Genomic DNA, 15,807 nt, shown 5'->3' with positions numbered 1-15,807 from the left:
CAAACCATTTACCATTTTTCAATGCAGTTTGCTGTGATATAATGGACCTGTTTTGACTTGAAAAAACTTGCATTCAGAAAACAATCTTTCCGAATATAATGGCATTGTTACTGACGAAAATCAACAGTGTTCAAAACTGTGAAGAAAAAGGTTATGTTGAAGTGCAGCTGGATCCAGTCACAATCCAGAACCATCCAATGTACAATGTAGAACTCTGCATTTTCAGAGAAGAAATTCAAAGACTACATGTATAATAGGTTTGGACTTTCCGTGTTTGTGTAATGATCCAAAATAAATGCCTCTTGGATTTTAAATAATTCATGGTGTTGATTTGTTCTGACAAGCATTGAGGTGAATGGATAGGGGTCTGGGTATAAGATACTCTTGAATGTTTCTGTTTTTAAAGTCATGCACAGTGTGCAATAGACATGAATCAAAGGAAATGCATTGCTGAAAAGTAATCATCAATGACAATTCAATCACAATCCTTTGGATATTATTTGCAATGACTGGTGTGAGGCTGAAACTCGGACAGGTTAACAGATGAAGTCATCATTTCTGTGGTGATTGGGTTCTAAAAAACATTTCCTGTTTTCATACTTTAACCTGAAGTGATTTGTAGCTTTCAGTGTTTTCATGTGGCGATACAGTTTATTTTGGTAAGCTTATCGTTTGGCAAATGTTATTTTTCTTGGCCTCATAATGGCTGCCTTGACTTGCCTTCATTAGCACAACTCTGTTCCTCATGTTGACAAACAGCAATAAAAGACTCCAAAGGCAATCAAAAACCAAGAATCAATACACGATACTGAAAGGTCTTTAATACCAGCACTGAGAAAGCCATTGAACACACCTGACTTTGAAGAAAATCAAGTACAGAGCGAAATCAAGAAAAAAAATAGTCTTCGTCTGAGCTCACTGTATATAACATTGAATTTATCTTTGTAAACAAGTCATCTTGGTTAATGACAGAAGAGTGTATATACAACTGGATTCTAATCACCTCTCTGTCTCTACTTCTCTTTCCAGTGACAGGACCTACTGTGCCCCAGATGAAACCATGGTGGAAGGAGATAGTAGTACTAGGCACTGTGGGATGTGCCTCCGTGGCCTTCCTCTTGTTAACTGTAATTATCTGCTACAAGGCTATAAAGAGGTAAGACCCTGCTTGTTTACTCTCTTTCATTTAGGCTATAGCGATGCTAAGTGTCTTGTTCAAAGGTACACACTGCATAATAATGCCAGTCCTGGTTGATTGAAAGCAACAAGTTCCTGTAACTGAGCATGGGATGTGTGCAAGTGCCCTCTAAGGATGGAATAAAGGGTTATTCTCCTGATTCCTGGGGTCCAAGCTTTCTCTGTCCTCTACCAATGATGATTGATATACACAAAGGTTCATAAAAAAGGATGTACGTACATAAACCAAGGGTCTCGGTGAGGCTTCTCTGGAGGGTGATGTGATGATCAACACGATCGATGCGTGACTGGATCAGCTCTTGGAGGAGGGGATTGACACCGGAGCGCAAACACAAGCCAGCCTTCTGATGGAGTTTCCACAGGACCATGACCCCAGCATGCTCTCCACTCCACATGCATTTTAATGAGGGCAGGAGCCTCCTGATTGAGGAGCGGAGGGATGTCAGTTTTCCAGGGTGGCTTGGGGTCATGGTGAAGGCACCACTTCATCTGGGAGAGTCGGGGTGGTCACCGTGCTGCTGATTAATGCCTGCCTGTGGAGGAATTATTATACACGATGGTCCAGGAAGCTGCATTAGAGCATTCGTGAATAGCGATGCATCCACTGGTCTTATACAGTTTTGTAAGGTTTTTTTGTTTATAAGAAGGCAGCATTTTGAGATGGTCATTTTCCAATGTGGCTCGGTACTTCCTTGATTACTGTATAGTGCTCTGTATAGGACTGTATAGAAATCACACATCGTTGTACCACAAAGATTGTAGCTCTTAACACTTTTCCCTCTTGTGTCCCCAAGTAGTTACTGGTCTAATATATTGAGATATTGAGTGCTTAGTATGTAATGGTGGTACTAGTGAGACCCACTTTCTCTTTAAATATTCAGAGTGCTCTGTATGCTGTATATTTTTTCTCTAAAGTGTGGAGCGCACACACACACGCACACAAACACACACATACAGGCATGCTTACAGACGTAAATATGCATTATATATTTACACGACGTGGGCGTGAGACTCGCCTCATGATATGGCGCAGCTCTGTATGAACGATGGCTCACACTGAAAGACATTTTCCTCTGCTCAATAAGGAGCGAGCCAAACGCACGCAGCGGAAGTAATGGGTGGCTGGGTTGGGGATTCATTATGGCAATTCTCCAGCACCCTATAGCCGGGGGCTACCTTTTTAATGCAGCGCTGGCAAGAAAGTGTTGCAGTACGGGGCCATTTTAGCCCCAAACCCAAGTCATTATTTATGAATTAATTTGCGCAGTCATTCAGTTGCAGCATCTTTTATACATGCGAGCAGGTCGTGTCCTGAAGCTGTGACCGGAGCTACGCCGCGCTCCAGTCCTCCTGGAGCGGCGCGGAGCCCATGCATTCTGACTGCTGACACTACGCTGCCCTGCTCCAGATCCGCAGTGCTTTAACGTCCTTTTCCCTATACGCACACGCTAGCCCTATGTTCAGATGCACAAGACCAAAAAGGTCAAATTCAATAAAAAAACTGTTGCTCATTATAGTTCTCATTATTATTTTTTTTTGCAGTAAGAATGAAAATTATGATCCAATTTTGTTTCAGCTGCATAAAGACTGGCATTGGAGCTATTGTGGGTTTGTGGTATAAAACAATAATTGTAACTCTCCAAAGCAGCTTGTTCAATATACAGTGAGTTCCAGAATTATTGGCACCCTTAATAAAAATTGAGTAAAAAGGCTGCATATAATAAAAAATATGGATAATGATCTTTATTTGGGTTCAAACATACGGGGAAACTATACTGTACACTTTTATTTCAACACATTTCCTCTCATGTTTCAATGTTTTATATTTAGTAATGTAATTTTTTCTGGAAACCACAGGTGGTGGCACCCCTAATTATTGGCTCCCCCTTATCTCAGTCCAACAGAACGATATTGTATCATTCCATCAGTTCCTGTTTCACTAGAGTATAAAAAAATGAGGTAACAAAAACCCCTTCGTCAACCATCAGCATGGGAAAAGCCAAAGAACTGTCAATTCAGAAGACACAGGTGGTAATTGACCATCACAAGTCGAGTAGGGGCACTATTAAAAATCAATGGCATTCAATGAATTCTACAAAGCACTAGGAAATCTTGGCAGAAAATTTGGTTGCCTTGGTCATTGGTAGACTGTCCAGCAGGGCAATGATTCCAAGCATCCATCAAAATCCACACAGAAATAAAGTAGTAATAGAGAAGCAAAAACAACAATGATGTGACATTGGAACTAAGAATTATATTTTCACTTAACTTCCAGCATCAATGGTGCAGTGCATTGTGTCGCCTCTCTGGTGCATGTTGCATCATATCTATGTTAGCTTAGCATGCAATAGTTTAATTTGCAAGTATTGGCCATTACTGATATGACCCCAATATTGTTACCCCTTTCCCTATAAAATTCAAATGAACAACACAATATGCATCTTTGATAGACACGCAACAGTTTTCAGTTACTGTTGAAACAGTGGCAAAGCAGTGTGTGGAGTGCTGTCCTTTACAGAAACGCTGTCTGCTGCAGCATTTGGCCGTGAGGCAACACTGACAAACAGCAGCTGAAGGACTGCCAAGAACCACTCCGAAGAGGACATTGCCCGAGACAGCTAGCTAAATCTAGCCATTTAAGCGCTTGCTAAAATGGAAGGAGGCTTGTGAGAGCGGTGAGGCTCAGTGCACCAGGGGGGTAGATTATCGCTGTGCGCTGCACCGATCGTGGCCAGGCCATTGTGCCGATCAATTAATTAATTTTGGAACCAGACATCTTTCTCAGAAATCCTAGCTGAGGGGAACTCAATGCTCTCTGGCAGTTTTTCCAGGAACCCATACTTGCCTGTGGATAAACCGTAAGCTGTTTTTTGGCCATTCATTTGTCAAGCCCAGCCTCACTCTTTCCACCTCGCTCGTTCTCATTATGTTGCTCTTTGTACATTAGCACTGTGAACTGAAACAACAATTCAGCGATTGCATATTCTGTGTGAATGACTAATTGCCAGATTTTTAAGATTAATGTTTAGATGGGGCGATTAGAAGTGAAACATTCAGGTTTCATTATTCTCTGTGTCACAGCAACAATGTAGCTGCTCCTTCTGTACTTTTGTACATTTTCTATAATATTAAGTTGCACTGTATCTCAGTTCCACATTGTCGGAGGGTGGAAAGGGCTTTGTTTGGCTTCTCACGCAATGTTTTTCATTTCATAGATATGTTTTTTGAAGTGAAGAGAAGATGAGGTGTTTACCATTTCCTGTCCTCTCAAATGCTCTAGTTAAGACAAATAAATCCATCTGGCTGAGAAACATGGCTCTCCGTAATGTCCAGCAGCTGCAAATTGAGGTGTTAGCTTCGTGGTCAGGGGACTTTGCAGGTCATTGCAGCCATACTCTCAAATTGAGGTTATATCTGTGTTTCTGCATAAGAAGCTGAATCCTAATAAATGGCCCTGTCAGTTGGATAGTGGCACAGGGACTGTGTATAGCAGCTGTGCTTTGTAATGGGGGGAGGGGGGGGTCTGATGCTGCTGGGATTTTAGGGTGTGCTCGGCTGAGTCATACATATGGTATAGCTAAGCAGCATTGCAGCAACGTTCATCCATCTTGCGCGGGACTAACACAAGACAATTATTTTAAGTCAACCCAGTTATTGATGGCTTGACTCAGATGTCTGCATTTTACATCTTTAGTGATTTACACTGCAATTTGGGAAAGCTATAAACTATAAGTGCTGCTAAGTGTAAATGCACACATACGTGTATACTCGTAATTAGAACAGTCCAGTCCAATTTTAAATGAAAATGTGTGCATTTGAAAATACACTAAAATACATTAGTAAAGTGCAAAACTTCACAATATGTTGGTAAATATAGAAATAATCACTTTTCAGTTATTGAACTGTTGTGAAATATACAGTATTTATATTATATTTTACACATAAATGTATATATGTATAGTGTTCCATGCACAATAGCAATGTACTGTAGCTGCTAATGGGAAATTAATTTAACAAGTACATTGCTACAAGGGAGAAAGACTGCCCTTCTGAACTATCAATTTGCTGGTTACAGAGGTAATTATTTCAGTTGAGAATAAAAATAAATGTGTTTCATCCAAATTCAAAATCTTGACACAAAAATGTATATAAAGACCTCATCTACTGTGTTTCACTCTAAAATCTAAAAACCAACACCCAATAACCATTGTAGAGAGAGCTACACCCAAACATACCCAGTTGTGTTCAGTAATGAATCTGTGTATATGTATGCATGTGGTTTTTGTTGGATGTTTCTGTGTGAATGTGTGCAGTGTTTGTGATTGTGTGTTTGTGGAAGTACAGAGGTGGATAAGTTAGGTTAATTATTTGTTACTTTGATTTATTATTGCCTGTTGTGGGCTCACAAATGAATGAAAAAGTTGAACACACCTCTGGCTATTCACTTCATCCCTCAAAAGCATTAAGTGCACACATCTCTAGAGATGTTAACTCTTGATCAATCAGCATTTATTCAACAGCTTGATCAAAAATAATTCATCGTTAAGTTCTGTTAATTAATAGTTATCTTAGAGCAAAACCCAGCATGTTTGGCTCCAGGACCATGGTTGTGAAACACTCCATCTTATGAATCTTATGAATATATAAATCTGCATAAAAAGTTTTGGTTGTATGCAGAGATGTGCTGTGCAATGTCTAAAATGGTTTATTACTAAATACAAATGTAGTACTGTACTGTAGCAATATTACATTTATGGTAAAATTGGGTTGCCAGAACTTTACAATATAAATAACAGTAACAATATGTTCAGCATATGGTAGTAGGCGTTTGCATGTAGCATCTGTGTTTTTAATTATTGGAATTATTATTGAACTTATTTCAAGCCAAAAATGTCCATTGCATGTTTAGTTTAAATGCCTAAAAATCAGCTAGCGAGTACATGTTATATTTCTTACTAGGATCATTTTCTTTCTTTGTTTTGCAGTGGAGACTTGCAGCTCCCAAATACATTGAAATTACTGATAATAACACACATAGAAGTTGAAAACAACGCATACATTGTGGTAAAATTTGGCTGTTTTGTCACCAGCAGTAGTAGCCTGCCAGCTGAAAACGCATAAAGAGCACTAAGAACATGCCCCACTGGAGTGTAATTCTTCAGAAACATACCTCATAAGAAATGTTATCATAGGCAATTCAAACAATATTTCATATTTTCAGGAAGTGAAAGTTAAAGCGCTCTTTCTGCAGATAAGGATTTCTATTTCAATGTACTGGTCGTAATTGTAGGACAACATTAATGTGACAAGACATGTACCCTTCACATAGGTAAATAGTCTTACATTTTGATTACAGTTAGCTTGCTACGTATTGACCTTATGCACAAGCCGATGCTTTTCTGTTATCTGATACCAGTGCGCAGTGGGCCTCAACATATTTGTGCCTGTTGTACAATGTAAGGCAACTCAGTTATAGTGTTGGAATAGCCTCTTTAGCCTTATTCAGACAGGACTACTTTCTCCAGGAGAGGTTGTATAACTGTGTATATCATAGACGTACCCACTGATATTAGTCCCACCTGAATCAACCATGTCTGTATTTTTCACGCAACACCTTGTGAAAATTACAGAGCAAATTTATTACTGTTTTTTGTTGAACTCAGGGGTGCATCCCTGCTTTATATGGTTGCATTTTTCTTTTTACTGCAGAGATACTCAATCCTGGTCCTGGAGAGCCACAGTCAGCAGGTTTCTGGTTTTTTTTTCCTTAAGATCAGCAACCAATTCTGACTCAAGAATTCAGGTGACCTGCATTAACTGGGTAATCAGTTGCATTAACTGATCAATTGCTGTACTATTCAAGTTCCAAGTAAGAACAAAAACCAGCAAACCCTGCGTCTCTCCAGGACCAGGAGTGAGGACCACTGGCTCAAAGACATGCTTTTCATAGCATTTAAACTCCCATCCACTTTCCGTCTTGATTATCCACATATTAGGTCAACTAATTGCATATAAATTAGAAACGCAATTGTATGAATAGTCACTTAAGTCTGACATTGGGGTGCCTATGGGGACCTCTTGAGGATAGCCATTGAAATACAAGTTTAAATCCACTCTAGGCACATGGTGGAGACAAGCTGATGGCCCTCATGGCATGTGTGCGTCACAGAGCTATTAATTTTACTTTGCAATGCCAAAACGTATATAAACGCTATAATCCTGCCTTTGAAAATGTACATTTAGCATGAGGATATAAAACAGCCTCACTCCTGGTCCTGAGCTGCAGGGCCTGCTGCTTTTTGTTTCCATCCTAATATCAGCAACCAATTCAGACCCAAGAAACCAGGTGAGGCCAGTTAACTGTGCAATTAACTGCTCTAACTGATCAATTAAGCGCTGAGTAACAACAAAAGCCAGCGGCTCTCCAGGGCCAAGAGTGAGGACCACTGATTTAAAACAATGTGTGCGTCAGATTTTGCTACAAATTTGAAATGCATACCTACTATACAATTCAAATAAAAAATTGATTGTGTCAATGCAGCAGAGAGGCCAGGTCTTAATCTTCCTTTTGGAAAACAGCCCTAGTAAAGCTCCCCTCTGTGTTCAGTGAAAGCTGCATGTGCTTCTGCTTAACTGGCCTTATGCATGCCTGGCTTGTACATCCTGTTGACTGTGCGTTATTCAGGTTGCTGCGAGACCCGTGTGACAAAGAAAAGAAAGATTATTTTCACCAAATGTGTCTTGTAGTGGTCAATGTACAGACATATCCTATCCATAACTAATGTACAGTTTTTTACTGTGGTAAAAATAATGGTTTTCAACCAATTTCAGTCAAATGTTTTATTATGCAGAACTCACCGAATAGTAGCGTTGCCAAATTTTACCAACAGGTTGTCACTCTTTCAGACTCCAGTTTGTATTTTGAAATGAATACAACATACAATATATTTTCATTGCTCGAGTAGCAGTATTATTCCAAATCAATGGCTTTGGTATGTAAAAAAGATTAAGTTCCATGGTAGAACAGATGCACTTCAGTACAATCTGATTACACGTTTAAATGAAAAAAATAAATTCACAGTGGTCATGACAGTATACATTCTCAGGGAAACTGAAGTAATTCAAAGCATTTAAATATCGTTGTATCATTTAATTTCTTCAGTTTGTAAGAATTATATTTATTGTTATGCGCGAGGCATGACATCATCAGCAACGAACCACAGGTGTTGTACAGGGAGGGGTCCATTAAACCTCTATCCATAGTCAACATTAACAGCTGAAATCGTTTTCTCTGTTCAAACTTTGTTGAAAACTTTGGCCCAAAAACGATGCGTTAAGCCTTGCCGTCTGAATAGCTAGCTCAGTCTGAGGGATAAACAGTGAGAGAGAGCCAGCGAGGGAGCGCTAAGTCTCTGTCGGAGCTGGCAAGCTGTAATTGGGCGTCCGCGTGGATTTGCTAAGTCAATAACAATCCGCGAAAGGTTTGTCAGTGGAAAAAGCCGGAGTTATATATAGCACAGCACCACCTCGGCGATGGGCTTTCCCAGTGAAAATGAGACAGTCGATTGGCAGAGAGAGACGCCGGAGGGCCTGGCGTCCTGATAACTGTGTCTGCAGCAATTTTCCTTTTGTTTTGTCTTGTCTTTTCAGCCAGTCATTTGTCAGAGATGAGGGATGAAAACAAGGGGGGGGAAAAACCTCACATGATTCCTAGAAGCACAGAGAAATAATAGGCACACAAAATGGATAGAAGCGGCTATTGGTTAGCGTTCCAGGGGACGGATATTCTGGCGGCTGTCTGTGTGTAGTCAGCAAAATGGGAATATCTCATAAGTACTAGGAAAGTATCTGTGCCTGCCTTTGATTGTTTCACTAAAATGCTAATAAGCATTTGTTGGGCAATTGACCTTCTAAACTGCCAAGAATGTTTTCATGCAACTTATAATGCCATATAATGTTCCAAAGTTTTTAATATCATTTCTGTTTTAGTTTCAGTTGTACTTTTCCCTTCCATTTAGACAGTTTTTGTTTGTGATGGAATAACCTTTGGAGAAATAAAGCGATGTTATGCCTCCAAAGGTTATTCCATGTGTCTACTGGCTGATGTTTCTGAAAAAAAATATATTACCATTGTATTTGTTTACAATTATTTTTGGTTTATGCAACAAGAGACTGCTGCACTCTTAAAAAGTCTGTGTTTACATCTAGATATCCAAGTCTTGACATCTATGTTTATAATTGAATAAATATAAAATGAATCTCTTCATACATCATGCGCAGCATCTATGGAAACATTGCATCACTCTACAAGTTCACTCGCCTTCGTAGTTTATTCCCCATAACAGCCATTAGCTAGCAGGTCAACAGCTATCAGGTGTAAATATCTAAAATATCCTTCACTGCACACAAAAACTGTTTGGGCCAATTGAAAATATACACACAAAAAACAATAACATCAAAACTTTGTTCAAATCCGTTTGGCTAAACATCATTTTGTACTGATAAACAAATTGGCTAAAATTATTAAGTCAGTTTTTCGTTTGGCAAGACAGAGTTCCAGAGTTAGCTAGCCAATTACTTTTATGGTAAAGCCTATTCTCATGTTTTGCTTTACTGAGTTCAGCAAAATGTACTGCTGACTATCGTCAACATTAACTGCTGACTGTATTTATATTATAGTTGATTAAGAGGGGGGTAGAGGATGCTCATACCTGTTTGCATGCTAAACAGTTTTGTGTGTATTTGTGGAATTGGTATTGTGTTTGCAGTCTGAAATTGATTTCTTGAATCTCCTATCTGGGTTTATGGAATCCTGGTTCATGGTATGTTGCTAAGGGTTAGCAAAAATGCTTTAAGTTAATGCTTTAAGTTTGTGTGACAGCTAGCTACTGTAGCTAGTAGCTACCTAGAGTATAGTAAACCACTTTGTTTATGATGGTTCTCTGGTAACCAAGTCAGTTAGTCTGCTGTCAGCAGCAGAAGCGATTCTCTCTCACATCACTGTCTATTCAGCTGTTTAAAGAGTACTTCTCACTTGTGCAAATGTTACTTCATTTTCACCTGTTTTATGATCAACTGATGCCACCTGTGAGCTGTCTCTTTCTAGCAAACCGTGTTCAGTAACTGTACAAAAAATATTTGTTGTTCCAAACATAAGACAATAGTTGTATTCCCCCTACTACTGTATGTTGCTTCCAATTTCTCTATCTGTGTACATTTATAATGTGTTGTTAAAAGGTATACACCAAAAGGTAGTTCATTCATCAAGCTCTCTAACTCCTAATCTCTTAAACATTTACATCCCAATCACATAACACTTAATGTTCCTCGCTAAACATCAAACAGAGATATGCACTACTCAGCATTGGTATGAAATATTAATTTGACCCACCAAATGCTTTGGCCACCTGCCATGTGTAGACAGCTCCCAATCTATTATTGAAGGCCCAGGTAGAAGCTGAAATGGTACATTCCATATGCTCATCAGACACAGCTATAATTATCTTTGGTACCTGGTCTTTGATGAAGCCACCCTTAATGAGTAAAAAAGATGAATATGTGTCCTGGAAGGCCCCCAAGGCTTCCTGTAGAATTCTAAAAGAGTTCCTGTGCTACCTGATCATGCCCATATGTTCCTACCTAATGAGATTAATTCATTTGAGTCTTTCTTACAAAACAACTGTAAGTGTGAGATATAGCACAGTTGCAAACTGTGATGAAAAACAACATCAACCATAAAGGCAATTAGATGGCAAAAACACGCTTTAGCAGAGCCCATCTCTGTTTTTGTTTTTGCCGATCGAGCTGTCCCGCATGGAGACAGCAGCATCTGCTCAGGATGGCTGTCAGCTGTCGTGAGCCACTCCCTCTCCAGCCCACACTGGGCCACCAAGGACCCCCGCTGGCTGGACTGCCTTCAGCTCACAGCTGGGATCGACACTGCCGAACTGTTAGCCCGACACTCAGACGTCAACAAGCCACGTCTCTTGACCTAAGCCTCTTTACGATAAGAATGCATCGACATTGATTGTCTCGCCGTAGTTTCAGATGGGAAATTTAACCTCTTGTTGTGCCATATATTCTGTTGTTGCTCAACCGGGTCTTTTGACTAGAGCAGCAGTGGATTCAAAATGGTTCCAGTTGAATTACAGTGCTCATGACCAGCAGTGGAGGTGGGCAAGGAAGTGAAGAGGATGAAAAATACTACTGATTGTACTGAGCCTGTTATAGATTGTTTTGCTTGATAAGCATGCCAGCACTAAAAATAAACACGATAAGCTGTGTGGCGGCATTTCATTTGCAATCTTTATATAATCCTTTACATTTCACATTATGATTTTAATTATTAAAATATCTGTATATTCAGTATATAAGTTAATACACTATATTAACTGCGTCAGTCTTCAACCTTGCCTAAAGATACTTATCTAAACTGAGATAAAAGTAAGTAAACACTCTGGCCCTGGTTAAAGTTATTTAATGTGAAACACAAGTGAGATTCAATCAAGTAAACAGGAAAACAGCTGCAGAGAGTCTGTTTATCATTCAGACAGTCAAAGACAGGCTGAACCAAACAACATAATATCCAAGTGTTCCTCAGAACTTAATGAAATATTAAAATGGTTCCAGAGTATAACAGTGATACGCTTCAAGCCTGCCTGTATGAAACCATGGGAAACGCGGGTGAACACAAGAGCGCTGTAAAATAATACAGCACCCACGCTCTGCTCAAGCGTTTCACTCGCTCCACTCCACACAAATTGGTATCCCAGTTCTCCCACTTTGCTCCACTCACGAGCCCAGCCTGCCGCCTCGAGTCTCCTTTGTCCTCTGCCCTCATTGGCAGTTAGTGATGTCCTCATTTACTCACTCCAATATGACTGAACGCCAGCCTCAGTGCACCGATGCACCAAAGCACCGTGCCAAGCTGAGGGTGGCCAAAGCCTGGCTATTTTTATTGATACGCATATCTCCTTCAGGAGCGTTTTAATTGGATCACTCGAATGGTACCGGAAAACAGCGCAGAGGCTGGAAACAGAGCCCCGTAGCTGGAATAAAAATTTCATGGCTTGTGTGAAAACTACAGGAAATCAAACTAAGCGGAAGCGAAAAACCCCTGATAACAGTTTCTCTGTTTATCCACAATTTCTCTCAGGCAGTCCCATGGGGGAATGAATGTGCCAAAAAAAGAAATCTATTAGATTTCTTTGCTCCTCCTAGATACATCTGTATTTGAGGTAAACATATAATTTGCCTCAGAAAAGCTTTCATGTTGACGATGGCTTTCAGCAACAGTATATGACTGTAGTTCCTCAGTTAACATTTTATTTTGTATTATTTGTCTTAATACCACTTTTTGTTCTGAGATGTAAAATAAATATTTTTAATTATGCCAATAGGTGGTGCAACCTGTTTGTTTTGGGTTTATCTGTTACACATGTCTATGTTTTTAAGCAGAGCTTGTGCAACAGTATGCGGCGTGTAAAAGATTGTCTGTCTGTATTGTTAGCAAGAGCTAAATACAGTATCCATCCAGGCTGAGTGTAATTCTGACCTCTCACTTTGTGTGAGTTACGGCATCAGTGGTAATCAATCCATTAATTAAGGTTACATTACAATGCAGTACTTTGAGCCTAATTCTTGTGGCAGCCATAGCACTTCAACTCAGAAGGCTCATCTTGGGTTGCTACTGATATGTGAAAGCGTCTGCAGTATGCTATTTTGCGCCTTTTCAACTTAACAGAAATACATGAATAAATTATTTGAGGAATATTGAATATGCTGCTGCACATATATATTATATTTTTTCAATATTTGCAGACATGAACAGGCCATTCAGCCCATTCTACTACCTGTCCCTATACTAAATCTAAAACTTTATCCTAATTCACTTCCTAGTCATACTACGACCTATGTTTCCCACTTGCACCTGTTATGCCATCTAACTTTATGTTGGAAGATAGCATGAGTGATGTTCATTGCCTAAACCTTTTGGTGCTGTATGCTCTTAGCTGCTCTGGGCAAAAGCATATGCTAAATGTAAATATAAATGTATCAGACTGCTATGGAGAACAAGTGAAGTACTGCTTGTGTTATGTTATGGGATGAAATGATTCAATTTTAGGACAGCTCTGACAACTGTTAAGGGCGGGGGCAGAGGTATGCACTCCATCAAGCGTTACCCCATTCCAGTACATTCTGAAATTGCCTCAGGAAATAGTCATTTCCACAACATTACACACAGCAGATTATATCAATAGTAATTCAGTTGAAGGAAACTCCAGACAAACCATTTGCATTCCTCAGAGGAATTATTAGTGCAAATGAGAAGCGTTTTATAGAAATGAGTGCATTCTTCACCGAGGAATACCAGGAATCGCACGTTGCCATGTGGGTCAGGCTGTGCGCAGTTGTCGATGGATTAGATATGAATATGGATATGGATATGGATGGATATGGAAGAGAACGGGAGGGACAAATTAGTGGAGATTGAGAGGAAACATGCAGAATTTGGCTGACACTGAAGAATAAAGATACTCGTATGTACAGTATGTGATTTAACCAGATGCATTATTATTATTTATCATTTAAGCTTAAGTGATAAAATGCCACTGTACTCATGAACATAGACTCCTTTTCCCAGTATTGACAGAATGTTCTTGTAAGATTCTATGATAAAAAGCTGTAGCCTTTTCACTGATCCTCTGACAGAAGGGAGGGCCAGACTGACTGGCTACACCTTTCCCTCCCTAACCCACCACCATGCTTAGCCTTATATATACCATAGACTGTAATGGCACTTATATAGTTGTATAGATATAGTTTTTTTTGTTTTTTGTATTAGCTATTGTATTGTTGTACTCAGGGTATTCTAGCTGCCAACTGTGGTATGCTAGTTTGGAAGTTGATGTATTCTTCAAGGGTTCCGATTGTATCTGTATGGTTACACTAGGACTCGGAACTGTACTGTCCTCTCAGGTCCTATTCGCACTTGTACTTGTATTTGATCTGCACTTCGTTGTACGCTAAATGCCTTGTAATGTAATGACTGGCCAACAATATGTTTAGCCCTGTTCCCCAACTGACTCTAGCCCAATACGGCATCTTGAGACCAATCATTTTCTTGTCCATGGGCTACCACTGTGAAACTTCAAGCTTCTATAACTAAAGTAAGTAAACATGTAATGATAATGCTATCAGGGCTCAAAGAGTATGGGAACCAGAGCATAGTCCTGGTGAGCCCTCCATGGAACATGGAAGTCTACTTCCTTACCAGACCTGCGTCAAATACGTAATTGTTTTGGATTTAAATTATTTTCTGTACTTGATTTAAATTACCTGGAGTAATTGAACCAACCAAGAGGACCAGAAGGCTGGGCTTGCTCTTTTTGAGCATATTTCATAGGTTCCAATACACTAGACAAGCTCAGTAAAGGGTAGAAAAGTATTTGAATCCAAAACAACTCTGTATTTGACCCAGGTCTGGTCAGTAATGAGCACTGCTACTCCTGTGCTATGGGTCACTGTCCTGTCTGCCTTCCAGTCACTTCTGGTTGTAAGTGACTGCACTGTCACATAGCAGAGCTGTGCCAGAAGGCCAAAAGCCTTGAAAAGTTGGAGCAAGGACACCAGGCTTAGATTTTAAGCGTAATTAAGTTGTCAGGTGCGATTAAGTGATATTTGGCAGAATACCTCTGAGTGCTTCCCATACCCATTAATGTGCACTGGATGAGGACCAGCCACCACTGCATAAATAAAGTCATTTAAACATTTACAAGGATGGCCAGAAGGGAAGAGAGAAAAACCAGAAAAGATTAGTCGTGGATCTGCAGGTGTCTGTTTTTAAGAATCAAGATCACATTTTTTGGGGGGCTACCATGCAATGAGTTCTGAGTGGTCACAGTCCCGAGGTGTAGCGCCTCCACCAGCCACTGTACCCACTTCCCCTGTGTCCAAGCATCAGGATTAGGGAGGGTAGGCATTTGTGCTCAATGGGTAGCTCAACTTCAGCTTAAATTGGCTTTACTGTATAAGTATTTCCCCTCTCTCTCTCTCTCTCTCTCTCTCTCTCTCTCTCTCTCTCTCTCTCTCTCTCTCTCTCTCTCTCTCTCTCTCTCTCTCTCTCTCTCTCTCTCTCTCTCTCTCTCTCTCTCTCTCTCTCTCTCTCTCTCTCTCTCTTCCCTGGGGAAATCACAGGAGGCCGGATGCTGCCCGAGTGTAAATCACGCCTGTGGACAGTTTTATTAGAAGGCCCTCCAGCCCCAGGCTGCTCCAACTGTTCCAACAGATGGCACCTCTGGAACGGAGCATTGTCTAATCCACCCTACCTGAGGGACCCATTCCTTTTATCACTGCAATGAGCATGGGTGTCTTTAACCATTTCCAGGACTTTGCCTGGAATGTAGGTTGCGCTTATTTTTATGTCATGTTTTTTTTATTCCTTATTCCAATGGACCCCAGCCAGCTGCGCAGAGCTGATTCAGATAAGCATATAGACAGAAAAACATATACAGTTGATGAATACCCCCACCACCATGTAATAATAGGCTACAAGTAACACGGTGTTTCCCAGATGAGAAAGTGTGGGGGGGGTGCTTTGGTAAATTGGTA

At 40.2% G+C, this 15,807-nt stretch overlaps 1 protein-coding gene across 4 annotated transcripts in view; it reads left to right on the top strand.

Annotated features, from left to right (window-relative positions):
• Nucleotides 1-15,807, top strand: part of LOC133109947 (proline-rich membrane anchor 1-like) — a 41,681-nt gene that overhangs the window by 18,103 nt on the left and 7,771 nt on the right. Inside the window, exons 3-4 of one of the 4 annotated variants that reach the window (XM_061219733.1) lie at nt 1,030-1,156; nt 6,907-6,945. In XM_061219733.1, coding sequence (XP_061075717.1) covers nt 1,030-1,156; nt 6,907-6,945 — 166 coding nt within the window. Of the gene's footprint in view, nt 1-1,029; nt 1,157-1,427; nt 2,248-2,500; nt 2,639-6,906; nt 6,946-15,807 lie in introns of those variants that run through there. The other 3 variants (XM_061219741.1, XM_061219757.1, XM_061219749.1) reach the window with 3 other exon arrangements.

The sequence above is a fragment of the Conger conger genome, chromosome 1, assembly GCF_963514075.1.
Source record: "Conger conger chromosome 1, fConCon1.1, whole genome shotgun sequence".
NCBI lineage: Eukaryota > Metazoa > Chordata > Actinopteri > Anguilliformes > Congridae > Conger > Conger conger.
This window is presented reverse-complemented; position numbering and strand designations above follow the sequence as displayed.